Raw genomic sequence first — 16,782 nt, 5'->3', positions numbered from 1 at the left:
CTATAGTGAACTTAAATATTTAATACCTGATACCTAATAATTAGTAGCTCCAACAGTGTCAAACACAACTGAACATGATTGTCACTCGTTCCAAATGTTGGAATATTTTCTAAGTGTCAGCGGGGGCTTTCACAAAAACTGTCCGTCCCACGCTGGTTCCGCGCGGGTCGGACTCATATGACGAAAAATCAGCCTCTCCATCCTGGAGCGCATTCCAAATTTTTGAACGTTTTCTCAGTGTCAGCTGTGGGCTGTCAAACAAACTGTCCGATAACAACTACAGAAATGGCAGTTGCCAGCCTAAAAACCACAAGCTTCTGCCATTTGAAAATTCTGCATCTATTTAGTAAATTACATACAAATGTTCAAAAAAGTCTTTTTTGCAGTTAGCATCAGCTAGTTTAGCAATTTTTATTTACTTCACATTTGCAAAGCTATGGGATTCCCCCCCCCCCCCTTCTCAATATTCACAGTAAGCACTAAGTATTTTTTTCAATGTGCCAATTTAAGGGTCAGTCTACAATTGAGAGTAAAAATTATTTTTTACTCTACTACGCTTGATTCTTTCCTTTTTTTGTTTTTAATTTGAGTACTATATTTGAATCATGCTGTCAATTGTATGTGCTGGATAATGGCAAAACGGGTGGGTTGCTTCAGAAAGGACATGCAAAACGTGCCAAATAAATCATGCGAGTGGCAACCCTTGATGGGACAAGCCAAAAGTCACAACAACAGAAATTAAATCAATAAGAATTTAGATTTTTACCAGTCTTAAGTAGCCTGTAGCCCTACTTGCGTAGGTACAGTGTCAACACTTTTGTCACCTTTTGCCATGACAGCTATTGTAAGTTAATGCTGTAATCATTTTTGTAGGTATCAGAAATCGTCAGAAACAATCTCACAACTACATCTTTAATAGCTTTAGAGTATCTTTCAGTCTAATACCACCATTCCCAAAAAAATATAGAGCATAGTTGAGTGTACAGTTAAAGGACAGCTAGGTTATAACCTTTTAGTCACCAAGTTCTAAAATAAGCTTAATCATACGCTACATTTGTACAGTGAGGTCTTTTTGTTATACGTATTTCCTTACATTAGAGGTTTAAGTATTTTCATGCTACTAAACTACTCAGATGTGAATGACAGTAAATAGTGTGAGTTGACACAGGCAAGAAAAAATGTGTATTATAACAGAAGCATGGTGGAAGGTGAAGGCTCAGTTTTCAGAAGAGTCCGTCTCCTCTGTGGAGCCGTCACTCTCCACCTCCATCTTCCTCCTGTGGTGGATGTTCCTTCTAGGTGAGGCCTTTCTCTGCACCTCCTTCAGCATCCCCACCGCAGTACCACTACTGTTGCTGCTGGGGCTGACTGAGATCTGGGCGATGCTGCGGGAATGAAGGCAAATCGGGCCAATTTAAGGAAACAGGAACGAAAACAGAAGGTGAAAGGAAGACAATAGATGTATATCTCACAGTTTGTCCAGTTCCTGGTCCATCTCTGAATCATTCAGTACCTCGGTTTTACACGGTAAGGCTCCTGTAACCGACAAGCAAAGACTGAAGATTTCAATTTCAAGTTCCACATATCCATCTACAGTAAATCGAATTCTGTCTGCTTTAAAGTATTTCCATTTGTAAAAACGTGTTACTAGAAATGATGTCTTTAGGTTTCTAGTTATATTGTTGGTAGTCACAACAACATAACCAAAAACCTAAAGACATGTTAAGAACAGAACATTGCTTTTTGATGATTGAGTCAGATTTATTCATTTATTGTGGTTGTAATCTGCACAGATTTAGAGGGTATGATCAAAAAGAATAACAGGCAATGGGGATGAAACAAAATACAATAATCCTAAATCGGTGGTACGAATGAATAAAAGCAACAGGCTGTTAAGCAGCACCTATACTGCTTAACCAATGAGAGAGTTGGAACAACTATTGTGGCCATAACATAAATGACAAGGAGAATATTTACCAATCATTTGGTTTATGGTTTCATGCTTAGCCAGGCTCCTCAGTAAACTGTAGTATGACACCTTGGCAGTCTCTTCCAGTGCTTCTTGTAAGCAGGACCTGGGAGGGTGGCTACACACAACACACACAGATTTTGATTAAGCAAGTCCAGCGGAGTGCTGAATTGCAGAAGGATGAGGTGGACGCTCGAGGGGAGTGGGAGCTAAAAAAGAGACTTTCAGAGCATCTCCTGGTAACAGTATGATTTTGCTAAAAGCACAAACAGAAGAAAGGAATGGATGGCATAGAGGTGTAACAAGTGATCCTTTAATGGGAAACCAATCAATTGTCAAATTAACTGAGAACCATTTTGATAAGCAATCAATGGTTTGGGTTCATCAAAACAGGATATTTGGAAATAGCCCAGCTTTTACTTTGGCAAACAATGGTCAGCATTTTTGTCTTTTTTTCTGACATGTTACAGACCAAATGAGTAACTGAATCAAAATCGTACTGTTTATGCTTCATCTGCACTGTCAATTTAAAATAATTGACGGTGCAGATGAAAGCCTATTGCCCCTCAAAAAAAATTGGGTGATTCATCGATTAATTGAAAAAAAAAAAAAAAGAATCGTCAGACAAATTGATTATTAAAATAATTGTTAGTTGCAGGCCTACAGTTGTACAAGCAAGATTACACACACACACACACACACACACACATACACAAACACACACACACACACACACACACACACACACACACACACACACACACACACACACACACACACACACACACACACACACTTCAACTAACCTAATGTCTCTTAAAAGTATCAGTTCCTGGCGAGACTAAAATTGTTTTACCTGTTTTTGATGCGGTCACAGAGTGCGTCTATACACCCAGCCAGAATGGAAGCCTCGACCTCTAAGTCCTGTTTCTTGTTATTTTCTTCTATAGTCAAGCAAGGAAGTGGTTCGTCAGAAGTTGATGTTGGAACAATGACTGTGTTTGGACTTTTCCCAGCTAACAGATCCTGGTAGACCAGCAACACACTATCCAGGAATTCTACAAGCACAATTGGGAGTAAGGGTTAGAAGAACAGTAGCAAAACTCAGAAAAGGAAATCAAGAATGTCGAGTTTGAATAAATTTTTCAATGTATGAAGTGTAAAACAGCATTAACTGAATCTAAATCTATCAAGAAGTAGGGCTGTGATATGGTCTCAAAATCAAACTGTTAAAATACGTTATAACTTAATTAACTTGTCATTGCTGTATTCAAATCAAACTGCTATCAATTGTTATCAAACTTCCAGTTAACTAGTATTGCTGTGTTCAAATCACAGGTTATCTTATGTCCTTTGTTTCTTCCTTTTTTTTTTCTCTCTCAGTTATGATGGTACTGTAGGTAGGTAGATTGTTTGTTAGGCAGTGAAATCCTTGGTTGAAATCGGGATGGGACTAGCTAAGGAGAATTGCTTCAACCCGCTTCCCTTTTCGACAAGTCACGTAAAACAAAATGTGAACTGAAGTTGTAAAAAGTATGTTGTACTCTCCGAAATAAACAAATCAAAAGTAAATGTCAATGTTAACAATAAAACAAAATTTGACTTACATTTTAAGCACATCAGAATATCTGTTTTTGATCACATAAAATCAATAAATGATTGCATGATTACCCAAAGGCCCTGCAGTCTTTAAAACATGAAAAGGTACCTTGGTAGTAGAATTGCAGCTGGAAGGCATACAGGAAGTCCGAGAAAGACATCAAGGAGTCTGAACCATCATCCATCAAAACAATGCTAAAGGGAAGCAAGAAGAGCATTTGAATCGGGGGTGAATATAATGCCCACAAACACTTGTATGAATATTCTGTAGTGTGTACACATGCTATATTCACAAATCAGCATTCATCACATTTATTAGGTTTTGTGTTTTAGCTGTCTGAGGACATTTTTCCAAACTGAGTTTAAATACATATTCTAAGTTAGTTCCACTAGCCCATTTGGAGGTTAATGAATTACTTGAACTTGGTTAAAAAAAACACAACAGAATTTATCAGTTTTTTTTTCTTTTCATTTTAAATTTTTGCTCAACTATATCTGATATTAAATAAGCAGTCAAGCAAGTGCTGAACAAAGCTCGAGGTAGCCCTCACAACAACAGTCACTGTCTAGAAAGAACATTGCAGATGAGGCTCACCCTCCCAGTGTACAAATTTGAAATGATAGATAATTGCTAACAAAATATTCAGGAATTGATACTGAAATTGTAATCTGTGATGTTGCAACTAACAGACCTGGCTGTACTCTTGACTACCTCCACTGGGAAGTCTGGACATAACAACTGGAGCAGGGAGCAGTACTCCAAAATGGACAGAAGGTCTGAAAGGAACAAATACATAACAGATCATTTGACATGAAACGTGCAAGAGCGCTGCTCAGTTTGGATAAATGTTATAACATACTCTGGGAATATATTTTTAAATGATTTTAATTGCAGCACTTATATCTAAACACAAACAAGTGATCCACTTGTATTTATTAATGAGTCAATTAGTATTTTGTACAGATCTACTTGTTCAAGAACACTGTAACCATTTGTCCTCACTCAATTTAATTTATAAGGTCATTTGGTCAAATGTTTTCTTCTGTTTTACTTTCAAAGTGTTTCCCTCACCTCCACTCTTGCCAATTTGCCGGTAGCATCTCCAGAAGACTCTGATAAATGAGGCTCTATTATGAGGGGTGGCCCTGATGTAGTTAAATTCTCGGAAGAGGATGTGTTTACTATTCTTTACGCTGCTAAAACTACAGACACACACAATAAATTGTGTTAAAAAAATATTAGACACACACACATATACTAGACAAGTGATGTGGATTAGAATACAGTTCCTGTAAATTATCAGCCTAATAAATGTTGACATACTATTCAGCGAAGTAGCTGATGACGCCAAAATGGGTGTATTCCTCTTTGTGCTCCAGCAGCTGGGTCAGAGCATCACTCAGGTAAAACAACACATGACTGTCAGCTGAGAAGCAAAATAAACAACAATTAAATAACACTCTTTTATTTATTTTTTGCATGTTCAAAATGCCACCATGGATGACCTCAAATTCAAAGCTAAGGAAAAGCAGACGTGAACAAGTCTCGAGGATAGAACCTACCAAGATATTCGTCGACCGAGACAGTTGGGTTAAAACGATTCAATCCTGACGTCATATTGACAGAAAAAGATGAACATTACATCTTCCGAAAATACATGCAGCAAGAAAACCATTACACGATGAGTCGCTCTTGACAGTACACTTATATGTGATGAGTTTTAGGATTTGCTAATATGTTTATCCATCGGTCCAGATTCGATTGTGTATGTACAAACCGGATATTGTGAGTCACTATTTGAATAGCGAGAAAAAACAAAACCGAACATAAGGTTCCTACCCTTCACATTGGAAAGGCGAATGTCCTTTTTTCATCGCCACTACGCTTGAAAATAAGCAAATGCTGTTCTCAGATAAAAAGCTTAAATAATATGTTGAGGATTTATATTGTAGGAAAATTCCAAACCTGGCTTTACCAACATGGAGTCCTACCAAGATTATTCTGGCCCCTGCTTGTCTAGTTTTTTTTTTTTTTTTTTTTTAAATAATATAACATTGCGATAATTATTATGGTTAATGATATACCGTAAATACGTTTTTTTTCTGTTAGGGTTAGAAATTCAGAATTTATTTGTGTTTCGTCTCTATCGCTACTAGTGGCACTTGTCTTTGACCTTGTCTGTTATTGATCCTTTTTTAAATTTGGCACTTGTATTCTTGCACTCTTGTACGCTGCTGTAGTAAATTTCCCAGGTCGGACCGGCCGGCATTTTCCCACACCATCGGAGCCAACCCACTACCAGGTGGTGATCAATTGACAGCTCCGTCCCAAACATGCGGCCGCAAATCCGATGGTCGATCATCGAACTGCGACCAAGGGTGACCAGCCGACCCTCCGATTACTGCGACCCACTGAGCCACAGCTACTTTTACTACTACAACTACTTTTAGGCTCCCTACATTTACAAGCAAACATACTTACTTTCCCCTCTACACTTCCATAATTTTTCAAAAACACATAAAAAAAAAGAAAAAAAGAATCCTGATAAACTGCGCTGGGATAGAGTGAGTTTGATAGTTAGAAAAGTTAGGTTAGTTAGGTACAGGCTAAACATACCATTTGTCAACTCTACTGATTTGTACGGAATCCAATACATCCATCTCATCTATCCACATAACACAAATCAAGGAACAAATTGTCACACAATGTTGATTGAGCTTGTGTCTGTGCAGCGTGCCAAATTGAGGTTAACTTGCAGCCGCAAGAATGATTTGCATACGCTAAAGACATTTGTGTTTCTGATCAAAAGATGAACATTAGACAAAGGAGCAATAATAAATAAGCAAATAAATGGACATATAAATGCAAATAAATGTACATATAATCAAGTTACATCAACATAATAAAACTGATTCTATAATTGACTCGCCTGATATATGTAAGTGATTGCGACACAGGCGGTAAATGGCACTGTGAGAAGAATCCCACTTTGACCTTCTTGGGCCATTTTATGGCTGCTATCCATTTACAATGTTTTGGTAGTCTGTAGAGTGCGCGTCACTTCTTTTGTCCCATCTTAATGTGGCACCCCGGTTGCGTATTCTTTGAGCAGTGGAATGTCTTCACTCCTACCCTGTGGAAGTTGGCAATACACTGACCGTTGCCTATGATTTTTCTTCGCAGGTATTACAATGTTTCTGTCATCAACTGATGACGTTTTGTCTGATATTTATCTTTGTCCTTTGACATTGACCTTGCCATTCCAGTACGATGAATGTATATTCAGCTGAAACAGGGAATTTCAAGGTATATAAGGTTATAGTCATCATGGATTTTGGACAAATATTTTTGGGGAGGTGAGGTAGTGCACAACAGAGCCTTATTGCGATTACAGCCTTAACCAATCCGCTGCATTATTTCCTCTTTTACAATTTAAGTAGTTTTGGAATTATTACTTTCATGCTTTGACTTGAATAAAATCTTTGAGTGATACCTCAGATCAAACAATGTCAGTCAAAGGTAGACACTGGGTCATTCAGCATCAAAGTAGGCCGGCTTGTTTTAACCCAAAAATATTTTTGGGAAATATTCAAATCAGAATGAGGACTGCAGCTATCTTACACAATCAGGGGCAAAGAGGGGATGTCTGCATCAGCATCAGTATGATATCTGATCAAAGATTTTTATGTCTGTCATGTTATCAGCTAAATATTGAATGTAAAGTGTAGAGTTTTGGAGTTGTGCGGAGGTGATGCATAAGAAAGTAAGGGTATTTTGCTTTGGTATATTCTATTTCAATTTAATGCCTAGAGCACTCCATATCATATAACCCCCTTGCAGAAGGGTGGCCAAGAGTAGTATAAGAATAGGGACCTTGGTGGTGAGAAAAAAAAAAACAATTAATATCCCGCGATCGACGTATTGGCCACCCCTGATGTAAATGATGCACGCGTAAGCAAGAAATTCATTAACGACTTTTATTGCTGAGACGGATTAATTTTGCTCTATTATAATACTTTTCCAAGTGTATTTTTTTAAATACTGTACTCGTTTTTATGGGCGGCATGGTTGAACACTGGTTAGCACGTCTGCCTCACAGTTCGGAGGTTGCAGGTCCGATTCCACCTCCATTCCTCCCTGCGTGGAGGAGTTTCCATGTTCTCCCGGTACTCCGGTTTCCTCCGACATCTTGGTAGGGCGATTAAGCACTCCAAATTGCCCATAGGTGTGTTCTACGATTGGCTGGCAACCAGTTCAGGGTGTCCCCCGCCTACTCCCTGGGATTGGCTCCAGCACGCCCACGACCCCCGTGGGGACAAGGAGTATATGGATGGACCATTTATTTTTTTCTTTACAAGGGCATTAGGACCCAGCGGTATGTTTGTGGGTAGGCACCACGGCGAACCGACGCAATGTATAATTTTCGGCGTAACGACGTACTTCCCGTCACTACTTTGAATCACGGCTGAAGTGCGCGCAACCTCAGATGCCGAGCACAAATAAAGCTTGTTTTTAACATGCCCTGAATATTTTAGACACAAAATTTGGTTTTATGTCGAATAAACCTGTCCACCAAACACTTCTGTAATGTGTGACACCGTTATATTTTTGGAGATTGTATCAAACTATCAACCACTCATGACCTTCATGACACCAGGGTGAAAGATTTATGGATATATGTATGCCATTGATGATGGAAGAGTCGCCAGTGTAAAAGGGTTCATTGTCAAAGGATTGGTCACTGTTTTAAAACACTCATTTTATGGGTGCGCTCGGGTGTGTGTGGGGAGAGGGGAGACAAAGTTCCAACTTTTTCCAAGGATCAAAAAGGCCCAGCCTGGACCAATTAAATCGGTCCTCAATTCAAAGTTACACTTTAGGGTGGAGTTTAGGTTCAAAATTGACCAATCAGTTTTCAACCCTTGTGACACAGGAGGAATCCATTTCGCAAGCATAAATAATTGTCGGTTTAAGCGAGATTTGAGTAAGACTGATCTGCGATACCTTGTATTCACTGTGAGGAAAAAAAAATTCTAAAATATTTTTCTAGAAAAACATTGACTCCCTCATTCTTTTTTCCGCCCCTGGAACGGTTTCAAATATTGAAACAAGTTGGACTTAAATAACAACGCCACACCGGAAGTAGTGCATACAACAGGTCTTGTAGCTTTGAACATTTCTTCGAAAAAGATACATTGTATTGAAATACAGAGTATACATTTCTCACAATAAAATATTCACTACATATAACTGAACTCGGTCCATCAATAGACGGTACAATGTCAACAGAACGGTCAAGCTTTTATTTTCTTACCGGATATTATTTTTTGAATCCTGGACGTACGATGACTATTCTATGAAGCTTGATTGAGGTTTTTGCATTTTCACCTGCGTCTCACCACCGCACATCCACATCATACTGTCTCCAAGATCCCCCCTCCCAAAAGGTATTCAATCATCTTATAAAGAATTGCTGTGTCGTCAGTATTAAAATTTGTAAATGGCTCATAGATAGCGTGAAAGGCTACTGTATTCCAGTTTGGAGGCCGATGGGCATTGCGTTGATCGGCCTGTTTGTGTTGGCGCCGATGGTTAGCTCGCAGAGCAGCTAAAGGCGGCTACCGTGTCCGATGAACAATAAGCGTTTTCTATGGCAGACACCCAGTTAGCATGTTGATCATCGCATGTTTAGTCCATCTACACACGTGTATGTATGCGTATCGGCCTTTGCTTTTTCAGTGAAAATGTCTCCAAGCTAAATGAACGATATAATGCGCTAGCTTGTCACTGTTACTGTTGCGTGTATGACGATGACCCGTTTAAAAAAAAAAAAAATCCATCCCCAAAAACATTTGTTCAACAATATGCGAGGGAACTAATAAGTCTGGTATAACATTCGGTATATATTTGTGTTTACGCAGAGTTCATCCGATTAAACGGATCTTCCATGTCTGAGTAAATTCATGTGTTGTGGATTTGCATGTGTGTGTGTGAGACTGAAAAATGTATTGTGGTGATGCTTGCAATCAAGCTCAGGAAATAGTGTCCCGGGATATTGCCTAAACTATTTGTGTAATATCTTTCTTAACATTACTATTTGTTATATTAGCCCCTTCAGAGGTATGTGTCATGAATGTACTGTTTCATTCCGGTGAAAATGTGGTCAAGTTTGTTGTTGCTTAAGAGTCAGAAAGTATACGTGATTGCACTTGAGCGTCAACTTAATCGGGTTCTATCGTGCAAAGTTGGCTTTTATTTATTTATTTATTTATTTATTTATATATATATATATATATATATATAACCAAAAATCTGGCTCGACTGCCACTAAATCGTTTATCTTCCTATTTCTGAGAATGGGTCTGCCTGATTTTACTCAACAGTTAGACGAATTAAAATATAATTCGGTCATAAGGATAAGCAAGTATAAATACCATATCGGTATCAAGTCGATATAGCTTTGTTTTTGGGTATCGGGTAATCATTGATAATTAATTTGTAAGTCACGTCAAATGTGTTATATTTGTATATTATCCAGGTATCCAATGGCTGTGTGAGTAGGATTTTGGGCCGATACTACGAGACAGGTTCTATTCGTCCTCGAGCAATTGGAGAAACTAAACCCAGGGTGGCCAGTTTTCTTTACAGCAAGCAACATTCTGATTAATATTTGTGGAATATAAACTAAGCAGCAAAATACACCAATTTTTATTCATCTCACGGAGTGCCACAAGATTAGAGCTGTCACTAGGTCTGGGAAATATCGTATTATTATTATTATTTATTTTTAAGTAATTTGAATTTTTTTTGCAAAAGATTTTGGGTACAGGTGAAATCTGTAAAGTTTTTTTCACAGTGCACTTTTGGATGGGTGGATGGATGGTTGGATGGATGGATAACTATTGATCCCAGGGGGAATTCAGTTTTCCAGCGGCATTCATAGTGGCTATATGAAACGCATACAGATGACATGAGCGCAAACTTAATAGGGTCCATGAAAAAGCATGGCGCCAACAAAGAGAAGCAATAAGTGTGACAAGATACAAGTCATCAAAGGAACAGCAACAAAGTCAATAAGGTTGTAACAAAAAACTAACTGCAGGCCTGCCGGTGAGAGGCCTAAATACCGTTTAGTCTATCTACTAATGCATTTGAGTGCAAGAAGTGTGGGCAAGTACATAAGTAATGCCAAATAGATAACATCAAGATTGTGCAAAAGATTAGAGGCTCTTGACTGCCTGAGGTACAGAAATGCACGGAAGGAACCAAGCTACGCTAAGCTATAATATTGAACAAATAGTTGCATTTGTAAAATCTGGTAATATGGAAAATCCCCCTTCATTACAGAAGTTAGATTTCGAGACTCCCTTGCAGCTAGTGAAATCCGTGACACTGAACTACCCTATTTAAATACGTCATAGGCATGTCTCTCCCCCTAAGAGAATGGTGAATACCAATACCAGGTGTTGGGTCGTCGCCTTGTGGATGTTCTATTAGAAATAGAGATTAACTGAAATTTGAACACAAATGTCATCCATGCTCTCAAATGTACAAGTCAGGACTGTTTTGAGGGCTGAAACTCCTCCCTAATGTCAGTTTTATTGGGCTTTTATTATTCCTCATTTTCTGCTCAATTTAAATGCTCTTAAAATTGTTGATTTGCAGTTGAGTACCGTTGGGGAAGCCTGCCGCTACAAGTGGCAAAATGGGGGACGATAGTGAGTGGATGAAGCTTCCCATCGACCAGAAATGCGAACATAAGGTATCTGCTACTTGTGCTCCAGTGATATTTTATTCTATATTGTCCTCTCAACCAAAGGCTAACCAGAAAATAATGCACGACAGGTCAAAGTGAAATCACAGGTCATAGAGTAAAAATAACATTATCCCCTAAAATTACACAGGTATTATTGTGAGACTACACAGAAATAATTTATACTGACAGGAATATAAATAATTTAAGGGAAAATTGGCCACCTAAAGATATAAGATTGGACTTGTGCCATTTTGTGCGTTTACAATTTGTTCTGAACCTTGTGATTTCCAGGTGTGGAAAGCTCGTCTAAGTGGTTATGAAGAAGCTCTACAGTTGTTCAATAGGATCGATGATGACAAGAGTCCAGAGTGGGGGAAGTACCTTGGACTGATTCGGAAGTTTGTCACTGAGTCGAATGCAGTGGCTCAGCTTAAAGGCCTCGAAGCAGCCTTGGCCTACGTTGAGAATGCTCACATCGCTGTGAAGTAAGTGATGAAAAGTTGCATTAAGAAATCCTTTGGTAAAGTGACAAGCAAAATGCTGTTATTTTAAAGAAATAATTCATTCAGATTTATTGACATTGAATGTCATGGCTCCAGATTAATATTTTTTAATAAGAGCCAGTCGCCCCTAATTTAAATTTTAGTAGTGCTTGGAAGTTTTTTTTTTGTGTACACGGTTAATTTATTAATTTAACTTCTGTACTGCGATTTGCAAAGTAAATATTCACATTCTGCTGAATTTTCACCATACTACTGATAAATACATGGAGAAACTTTTAAATTCACATTGTACTGCACAAGTTTCGGCACAATATAAATGTTAGTATCGAGTTAAGTTCACACCACAGATTTTAATGCTCAATTTGGATTTTGGGATGAAATAAGATTTGTTTTTGTATGTAAGCATTACACACTACACGACTTTTTGTCTAACATGGAGCCCAATTTTTTTCCATCATATTTTAAATGGACAATCTTGTAGAAATTGCAGTGCGAAAAGACAAGAGGCAGTTTCTACTTTTGACTACGCAAGAGCGTGTCGTCTTTTTTCTCGTTCCGTGTTCCTCACTCCCGTTTCGTTGTTGATCTCTCTTAAAGCAGCAATCACATCAATGTTGTACATTAGCACAATGGAACAAAACCACCGGCAATAAGCAGAGATAGGGTAACGACAACAAAAACTACATGGTGAATTATATCGTATTAATTTATCATTTTTTTACAATGATGTTATTTCCTGAATGCAAACATGTGTATGTTAGTACGTATTTCCGTACTGCAATTTCTTGATGGCTCTGAATCCCTCCCCCCTTCCAAGATTTTCCAAATAACTCGCTTTCGGGGGTTTAACACGATTCCCAAATTCTGGACCTCAAAGTCCACGAAAAATCGAGGCTTAGCTGTATTCATTATGACATTTTACAAGTGCTGGCATGGGCTGATTTTCATTTTTTGCAGGACAACAGGTGACGTGGTGTCAGGCGTGGTGACCAAAGTGTTCAACCAGCCAAAGGCCCGGGCTAAGGAGCTCGGCACAGAGATCTGTCTGATGTACATTGAAATTGAAAAAGCTGAGGGGGTACAGGATGCGCTTCTGAAAGGGCTGGAAAACAAGAACCCCAAGATAGTTGTGGCCTGTATTGAGACTCTACGGAAAGCTCTCAGGTCAGTGCTACAAACCCGCCACCCTTCCTCCCTCCACCCCACCAATAAAGAAAATCACTGTGATAAAAACACATTTAATGAACTTTAATGATGGCCTTTGTCAGAAGAATTTGCTGGAGATATGTGAAAAATGTCAATTGAATGAACTTGAATGTGTGATGCGTGCCTACCACAGCCTATCGTCCATTAGAAAACATAAAAATACAAATCTCACAACTTGCATGCGACACGCATCGTTTTCACGTGGTTGTCATCCTTTCAGTGAATTTGGATCCAAAATCGTGACTTTGAAGCCAGTAGTGAAGGTTTTATCCAAGCAGTTTGAGTCCAGAGAGAAGGCGGTGAGAGACGAGGCAAAGTTGCTTGCTGTTGAAATCTACAAATGGATCCGAGATGCTTTGAGACCTTCACTGCAGACTATCAATTCTGTGCTGGTGGGATATGCTCATTTCTGGAAACATACATACTTGCTGAGTACTTGAGTGTGCCTTAAATGACACAATGTCTGTCGCTCTTCACTAGCTGAAGGAACTTGAAGAGGAGTGGGTGAAGCTGCCATCAAGCCCACCCAAGCAAAGCAGGTTTCTGCGCTCCCAGCAAGACTTGAAGGCAAAGTTTCAACAACAAGCACAAGAAGAGTCTGGTATTAATGCTTGCTGAATTTCATTTGTATTTAACAGTGTAGTTTGCAGGGTATCCGTGGGGGTTGTAAACGGTATTAAAAGGTAGTAAGTGAAATAAAAAAAAAAAAAAAAAAAAAAAGGCCGTTAAAAAGTAGGAAATGCCATCTGATGAAGTATTAGATTTTCTAACCGCTATCCACCTTTAAGACCTTTTCCCATTTATATTAAGTGCTGGCCATTCCCTAGAAATCAAGTAATTTCATTTATTATATAATTCATATGTTCGAGTAGGACGTATGTTGTAGTGTGCGATGTTATTGCAATGCTGTGGATGCCAACGTAAAATAAGCATAAAATAAATAATAAATTGTCACACAACTTCCAGACAATTGTTTACATTGGTCGGACGTGCACACCGCACACTTTTCCATTATTTTTTATAACGGTTAAACTCCTGTGATGAGAGAAAAAAAAAAGTTACAGCACGGAGTGGCCGACAATTCAGTATATGGAAATGTAAACAATGTTGCATCTTCGTACAATCCAACAGCTGAAAAACAAACAAATAAATAAATAAAAACAAGCCAGTTTCTCATTCAAAGTCCACCAAGGCTGCTCCTGTTTTGATTTGTCCCGGTATCGATACAAAGAAGTTTTCTACAGCTAGGGATGAGCACGGACGTTGCCGTTGATCATTGTTTTGTTTTGGTTCCGCAGAATGTCACGTGACACATTCCCAAAATTGATTGGCTGACGCAAGGCGTAGCGAGTCAAAAGTTAGTCTGCGGAGAGGCGTTTTGCGTTGTGCGTCTGTCTACCTGTCCCAAGCAGCATAAGTAACGTGCCACATTTCGCTGTTAGTAACGGTAACGACATTACAACAATTAATTCAGTAATTGAGTAGAATATCCATTACTAGAAATCTATTAACACCGTTACCTCTAATGTCGTTGGTCCCCAACACTGTAAATAATAAATATTTTCAAGGATTGTTGATCATTTTAACGATTTAGTCTACTGTTGATCATCTGTAATAACGATAATATTGGCCAATGTATTTAATTAAAAAACATCTGATGTTATACATAATGTAATGCCATAGTTGTAGGCTAAGGTTGAATCCTCAATAAGATAGAACGATTGTGAAAGAGTGTAGCGCTGCAAAAGTGGGATGTGCTCTTTCTACACATAACAATGAAAAAATATTTTGTCCTTTCATTGCACTTAACTACTCAAAGTTGTGGGAGGAAAATGACGAATCTGTAACTTTATTAGTGACCCTAATACTGAAATTTTAAAAGTTGTCATAGCTGCAGCTAAAACTAGTGTTGGTATTAAAAATATTGTGACTGTATTAAAAAGGTATTAAAAAGTATTGAATTCCACTTGAGAATTTTTGTGTATACCCTGGTTCAATGAAACAAACGTTACTGATAACCATTCTTGCAATCAATTTACTTTGCAGGTTTGTATTATCATCTAAAACATACAAAAAGTTACGGGATATCTTACCAAACATATTTCAAACAAATGTCTTTATAGTTTAATAAATGCATTGGCGATGTTTCAATTTTGTAATTAAATTAAACTTCTCAAGAAACCAGCTACAAAAATATTCAGTATGTGCTGTTGTGCAATTTTTTGTTTGTAAGTAAGAAAATCTGTGTTTCAAACAATGTTCTTATTCTACGTAATGTATTTTGATACTTGGTAAATTAATCTGATGGTGTTTCCCCTTTTGCAGGAGAGGAAGAGGAGGAAACCATTGCAGCAGTGGATCCTTATGAGCTAATGGAAGCTGTGGATATACTTGGCAAGCTGCCCAAAGACTTTTATGATAAAATTGTGAGTGTAATAAGTTTAAGTTGTGTGTGTGTGTGTGTGTGTGTGTGTGTGTGTGTGTGTGTGTGTGCGCATGTAGTTGTTGGTATCTCATATTTTCATTCTCTACATTTTAATTGCGAATCTACTTTTCTGTTTCTGCAGGAAGCCAAAAAGTGGCAGGAGAGGAAAGAAGCTCTGGAAGCTGTTGAATCTCTGTTAAAAAATCCCAAACTGGAGAGTGGGGACTATGGAGACCTTGTTAGAGCACTCAAGAAGGTACATGGTGGTTTGCATCTGGGTCTGTGCAAAAAACTAAAGCCATGGCTCATTCTGGTGGATTCTAGTCATTTGCAGATTTCCGATTTTTTAAAACTGTAGTGCTCTGTAAAAACCTGGCATAAACGTACATAAATCAGAGATTCATCATCAAAACCAAATCAAACAAACAAAAAAAGCTTCTGTTATAGGTAAAAATATGTGCGGTTCGTTTATGATTCATATTTATACACATACATGCAGTTGTAGATTGTGACAAAGAACTGGAAGATTAATGTTTGGTTACTCCTAAAACAATTAACAACTTACATGGCCAGTTTCTGACTGGCTCTTGGTGTTTTAACACTGGAGGATGTACGGTATGATGAAGTTATAGGACTGGTTGGATGTCGTAGGTGGTGGGGAAAGATGCCAATGTCATGCTGGTTTCAATGGCAGCTAAATGTCTGGCTGGTCTGGCCACTGGTCTCAGGAAGAAGTTTGGAACATATGCAGGACAGGTAAGTTCTTCTTTTGGATCAATGGGTGAATGGAGGGGAAATGTGTTTTTTTCCAGCAGCATTCATACAGCGGAGACATACTAATGACATGAGTGCAACTCAAAAGGCTTCTAGTGAAGGCTGCCACTCACAACGGCGCCACAAAAGAAGCCAATAAGTGTAACAAGTTACAACTCATCTAAGGCACTGTAATGACAAAGGAAAAAAAAATAACTAAGAGGCCTAAATCATGTAAAAGATGTAAATGTCAAATGATCCCAAGGACTACTTGGGTAACCTGCCCTCAGCACACCAAATTATTTTACCGAGATTGTTGGTTGATATTTAAAGACCACGGCAGGTTTTTTTCCCCCCCCAATCTTTTATTTCATCATCAGGTTTTTTTTTTTTTTGCATTTCTTTATTCATGTCACTGTGCTGACAAGTTTATTTCATTAGATTTATAATGTAAAACTACAGACAATTTTCAGTGTAACAACCATCTAAATAAATGAGAAACTGAAAAATGATTCATGAAAAACTATATTTTTTGGACAGACTAGGTTACATTTTCCATAGTGAAAATGA

General features: G+C 38.3%; 2 protein-coding genes across 5 annotated transcripts in view; one reads left to right on the top strand and one right to left on the bottom strand.

Annotated features, from left to right (window-relative positions):
- Window positions 1–499: 499 nt before the first annotated feature.
- cstpp1 (centriolar satellite-associated tubulin polyglutamylase complex regulator 1) lies at window positions 500–7,918 on the bottom strand. 2 transcript variants are annotated; one of them, XM_085914497.1, is made up of 9 exons: window positions 7,667–7,918; window positions 4,893–4,995; window positions 4,641–4,771; window positions 4,261–4,345; window positions 3,678–3,763; window positions 2,826–3,027; window positions 1,978–2,087; window positions 1,473–1,536; window positions 500–1,385 (listed from the first exon to the last, which is right to left on the bottom strand). In XM_085914497.1, the coding sequence occupies exons 1-9, from the start codon at window positions 7,755–7,757 to the stop codon at window positions 1,217–1,219; spliced, it is 1,041 nt and encodes a 346-aa protein (XP_085770623.1). In that variant the 5' UTR covers window positions 7,758–7,918; the 3' UTR covers window positions 500–1,216. The 2 variants fall into 2 exon arrangements, with proteins under 2 accessions (XP_085770623.1, XP_085770624.1); XM_085914498.1 differs by lacking the exon at window positions 7,667–7,918 and adding an exon at window positions 5,132–6,197.
- A 1,002-nt stretch (window positions 7,919–8,920) lies between these two features.
- Window positions 8,921–16,782, top strand: part of ckap5 (cytoskeleton associated protein 5) — a 33,969-nt gene continuing 26,107 nt past the window's right edge. For 2 of the 3 annotated variants that reach the window (XM_085913973.1, XM_085913971.1), the window contains exons 1-9: window positions 8,921–9,016; window positions 11,235–11,331; window positions 11,617–11,810; window positions 12,786–12,992; window positions 13,255–13,426; window positions 13,515–13,635; window positions 15,360–15,460; window positions 15,602–15,715; window positions 16,111–16,215. In XM_085913973.1, coding sequence (XP_085770099.1) covers window positions 11,275–11,331; window positions 11,617–11,810; window positions 12,786–12,992; window positions 13,255–13,426; window positions 13,515–13,635; window positions 15,360–15,460; window positions 15,602–15,715; window positions 16,111–16,215 — 1,071 coding nt within the window. In that variant the 5' untranslated portion in view covers window positions 8,921–9,016; window positions 11,235–11,274. Of the gene's footprint in view, window positions 9,017–9,073; window positions 9,277–11,234; window positions 11,332–11,616; window positions 11,811–12,785; window positions 12,993–13,254; window positions 13,427–13,514; window positions 13,636–15,359; window positions 15,461–15,601; window positions 15,716–16,110; window positions 16,216–16,782 lie in introns of those variants that run through there. The other variant, XM_085913972.1, reaches the window with a different exon arrangement.

This window comes from Syngnathus leptorhynchus, chromosome 6, assembly GCF_054491065.1.
Source record: "Syngnathus leptorhynchus isolate UIUO chromosome 6, UIUO_Slep, whole genome shotgun sequence".
NCBI classification, from domain to species: domain Eukaryota; kingdom Metazoa; phylum Chordata; class Actinopteri; order Syngnathiformes; family Syngnathidae; genus Syngnathus; species Syngnathus leptorhynchus.
Note: the sequence above shows the minus strand (reverse complement) of the source record. Positions and strands in the feature narration are given on the sequence as shown.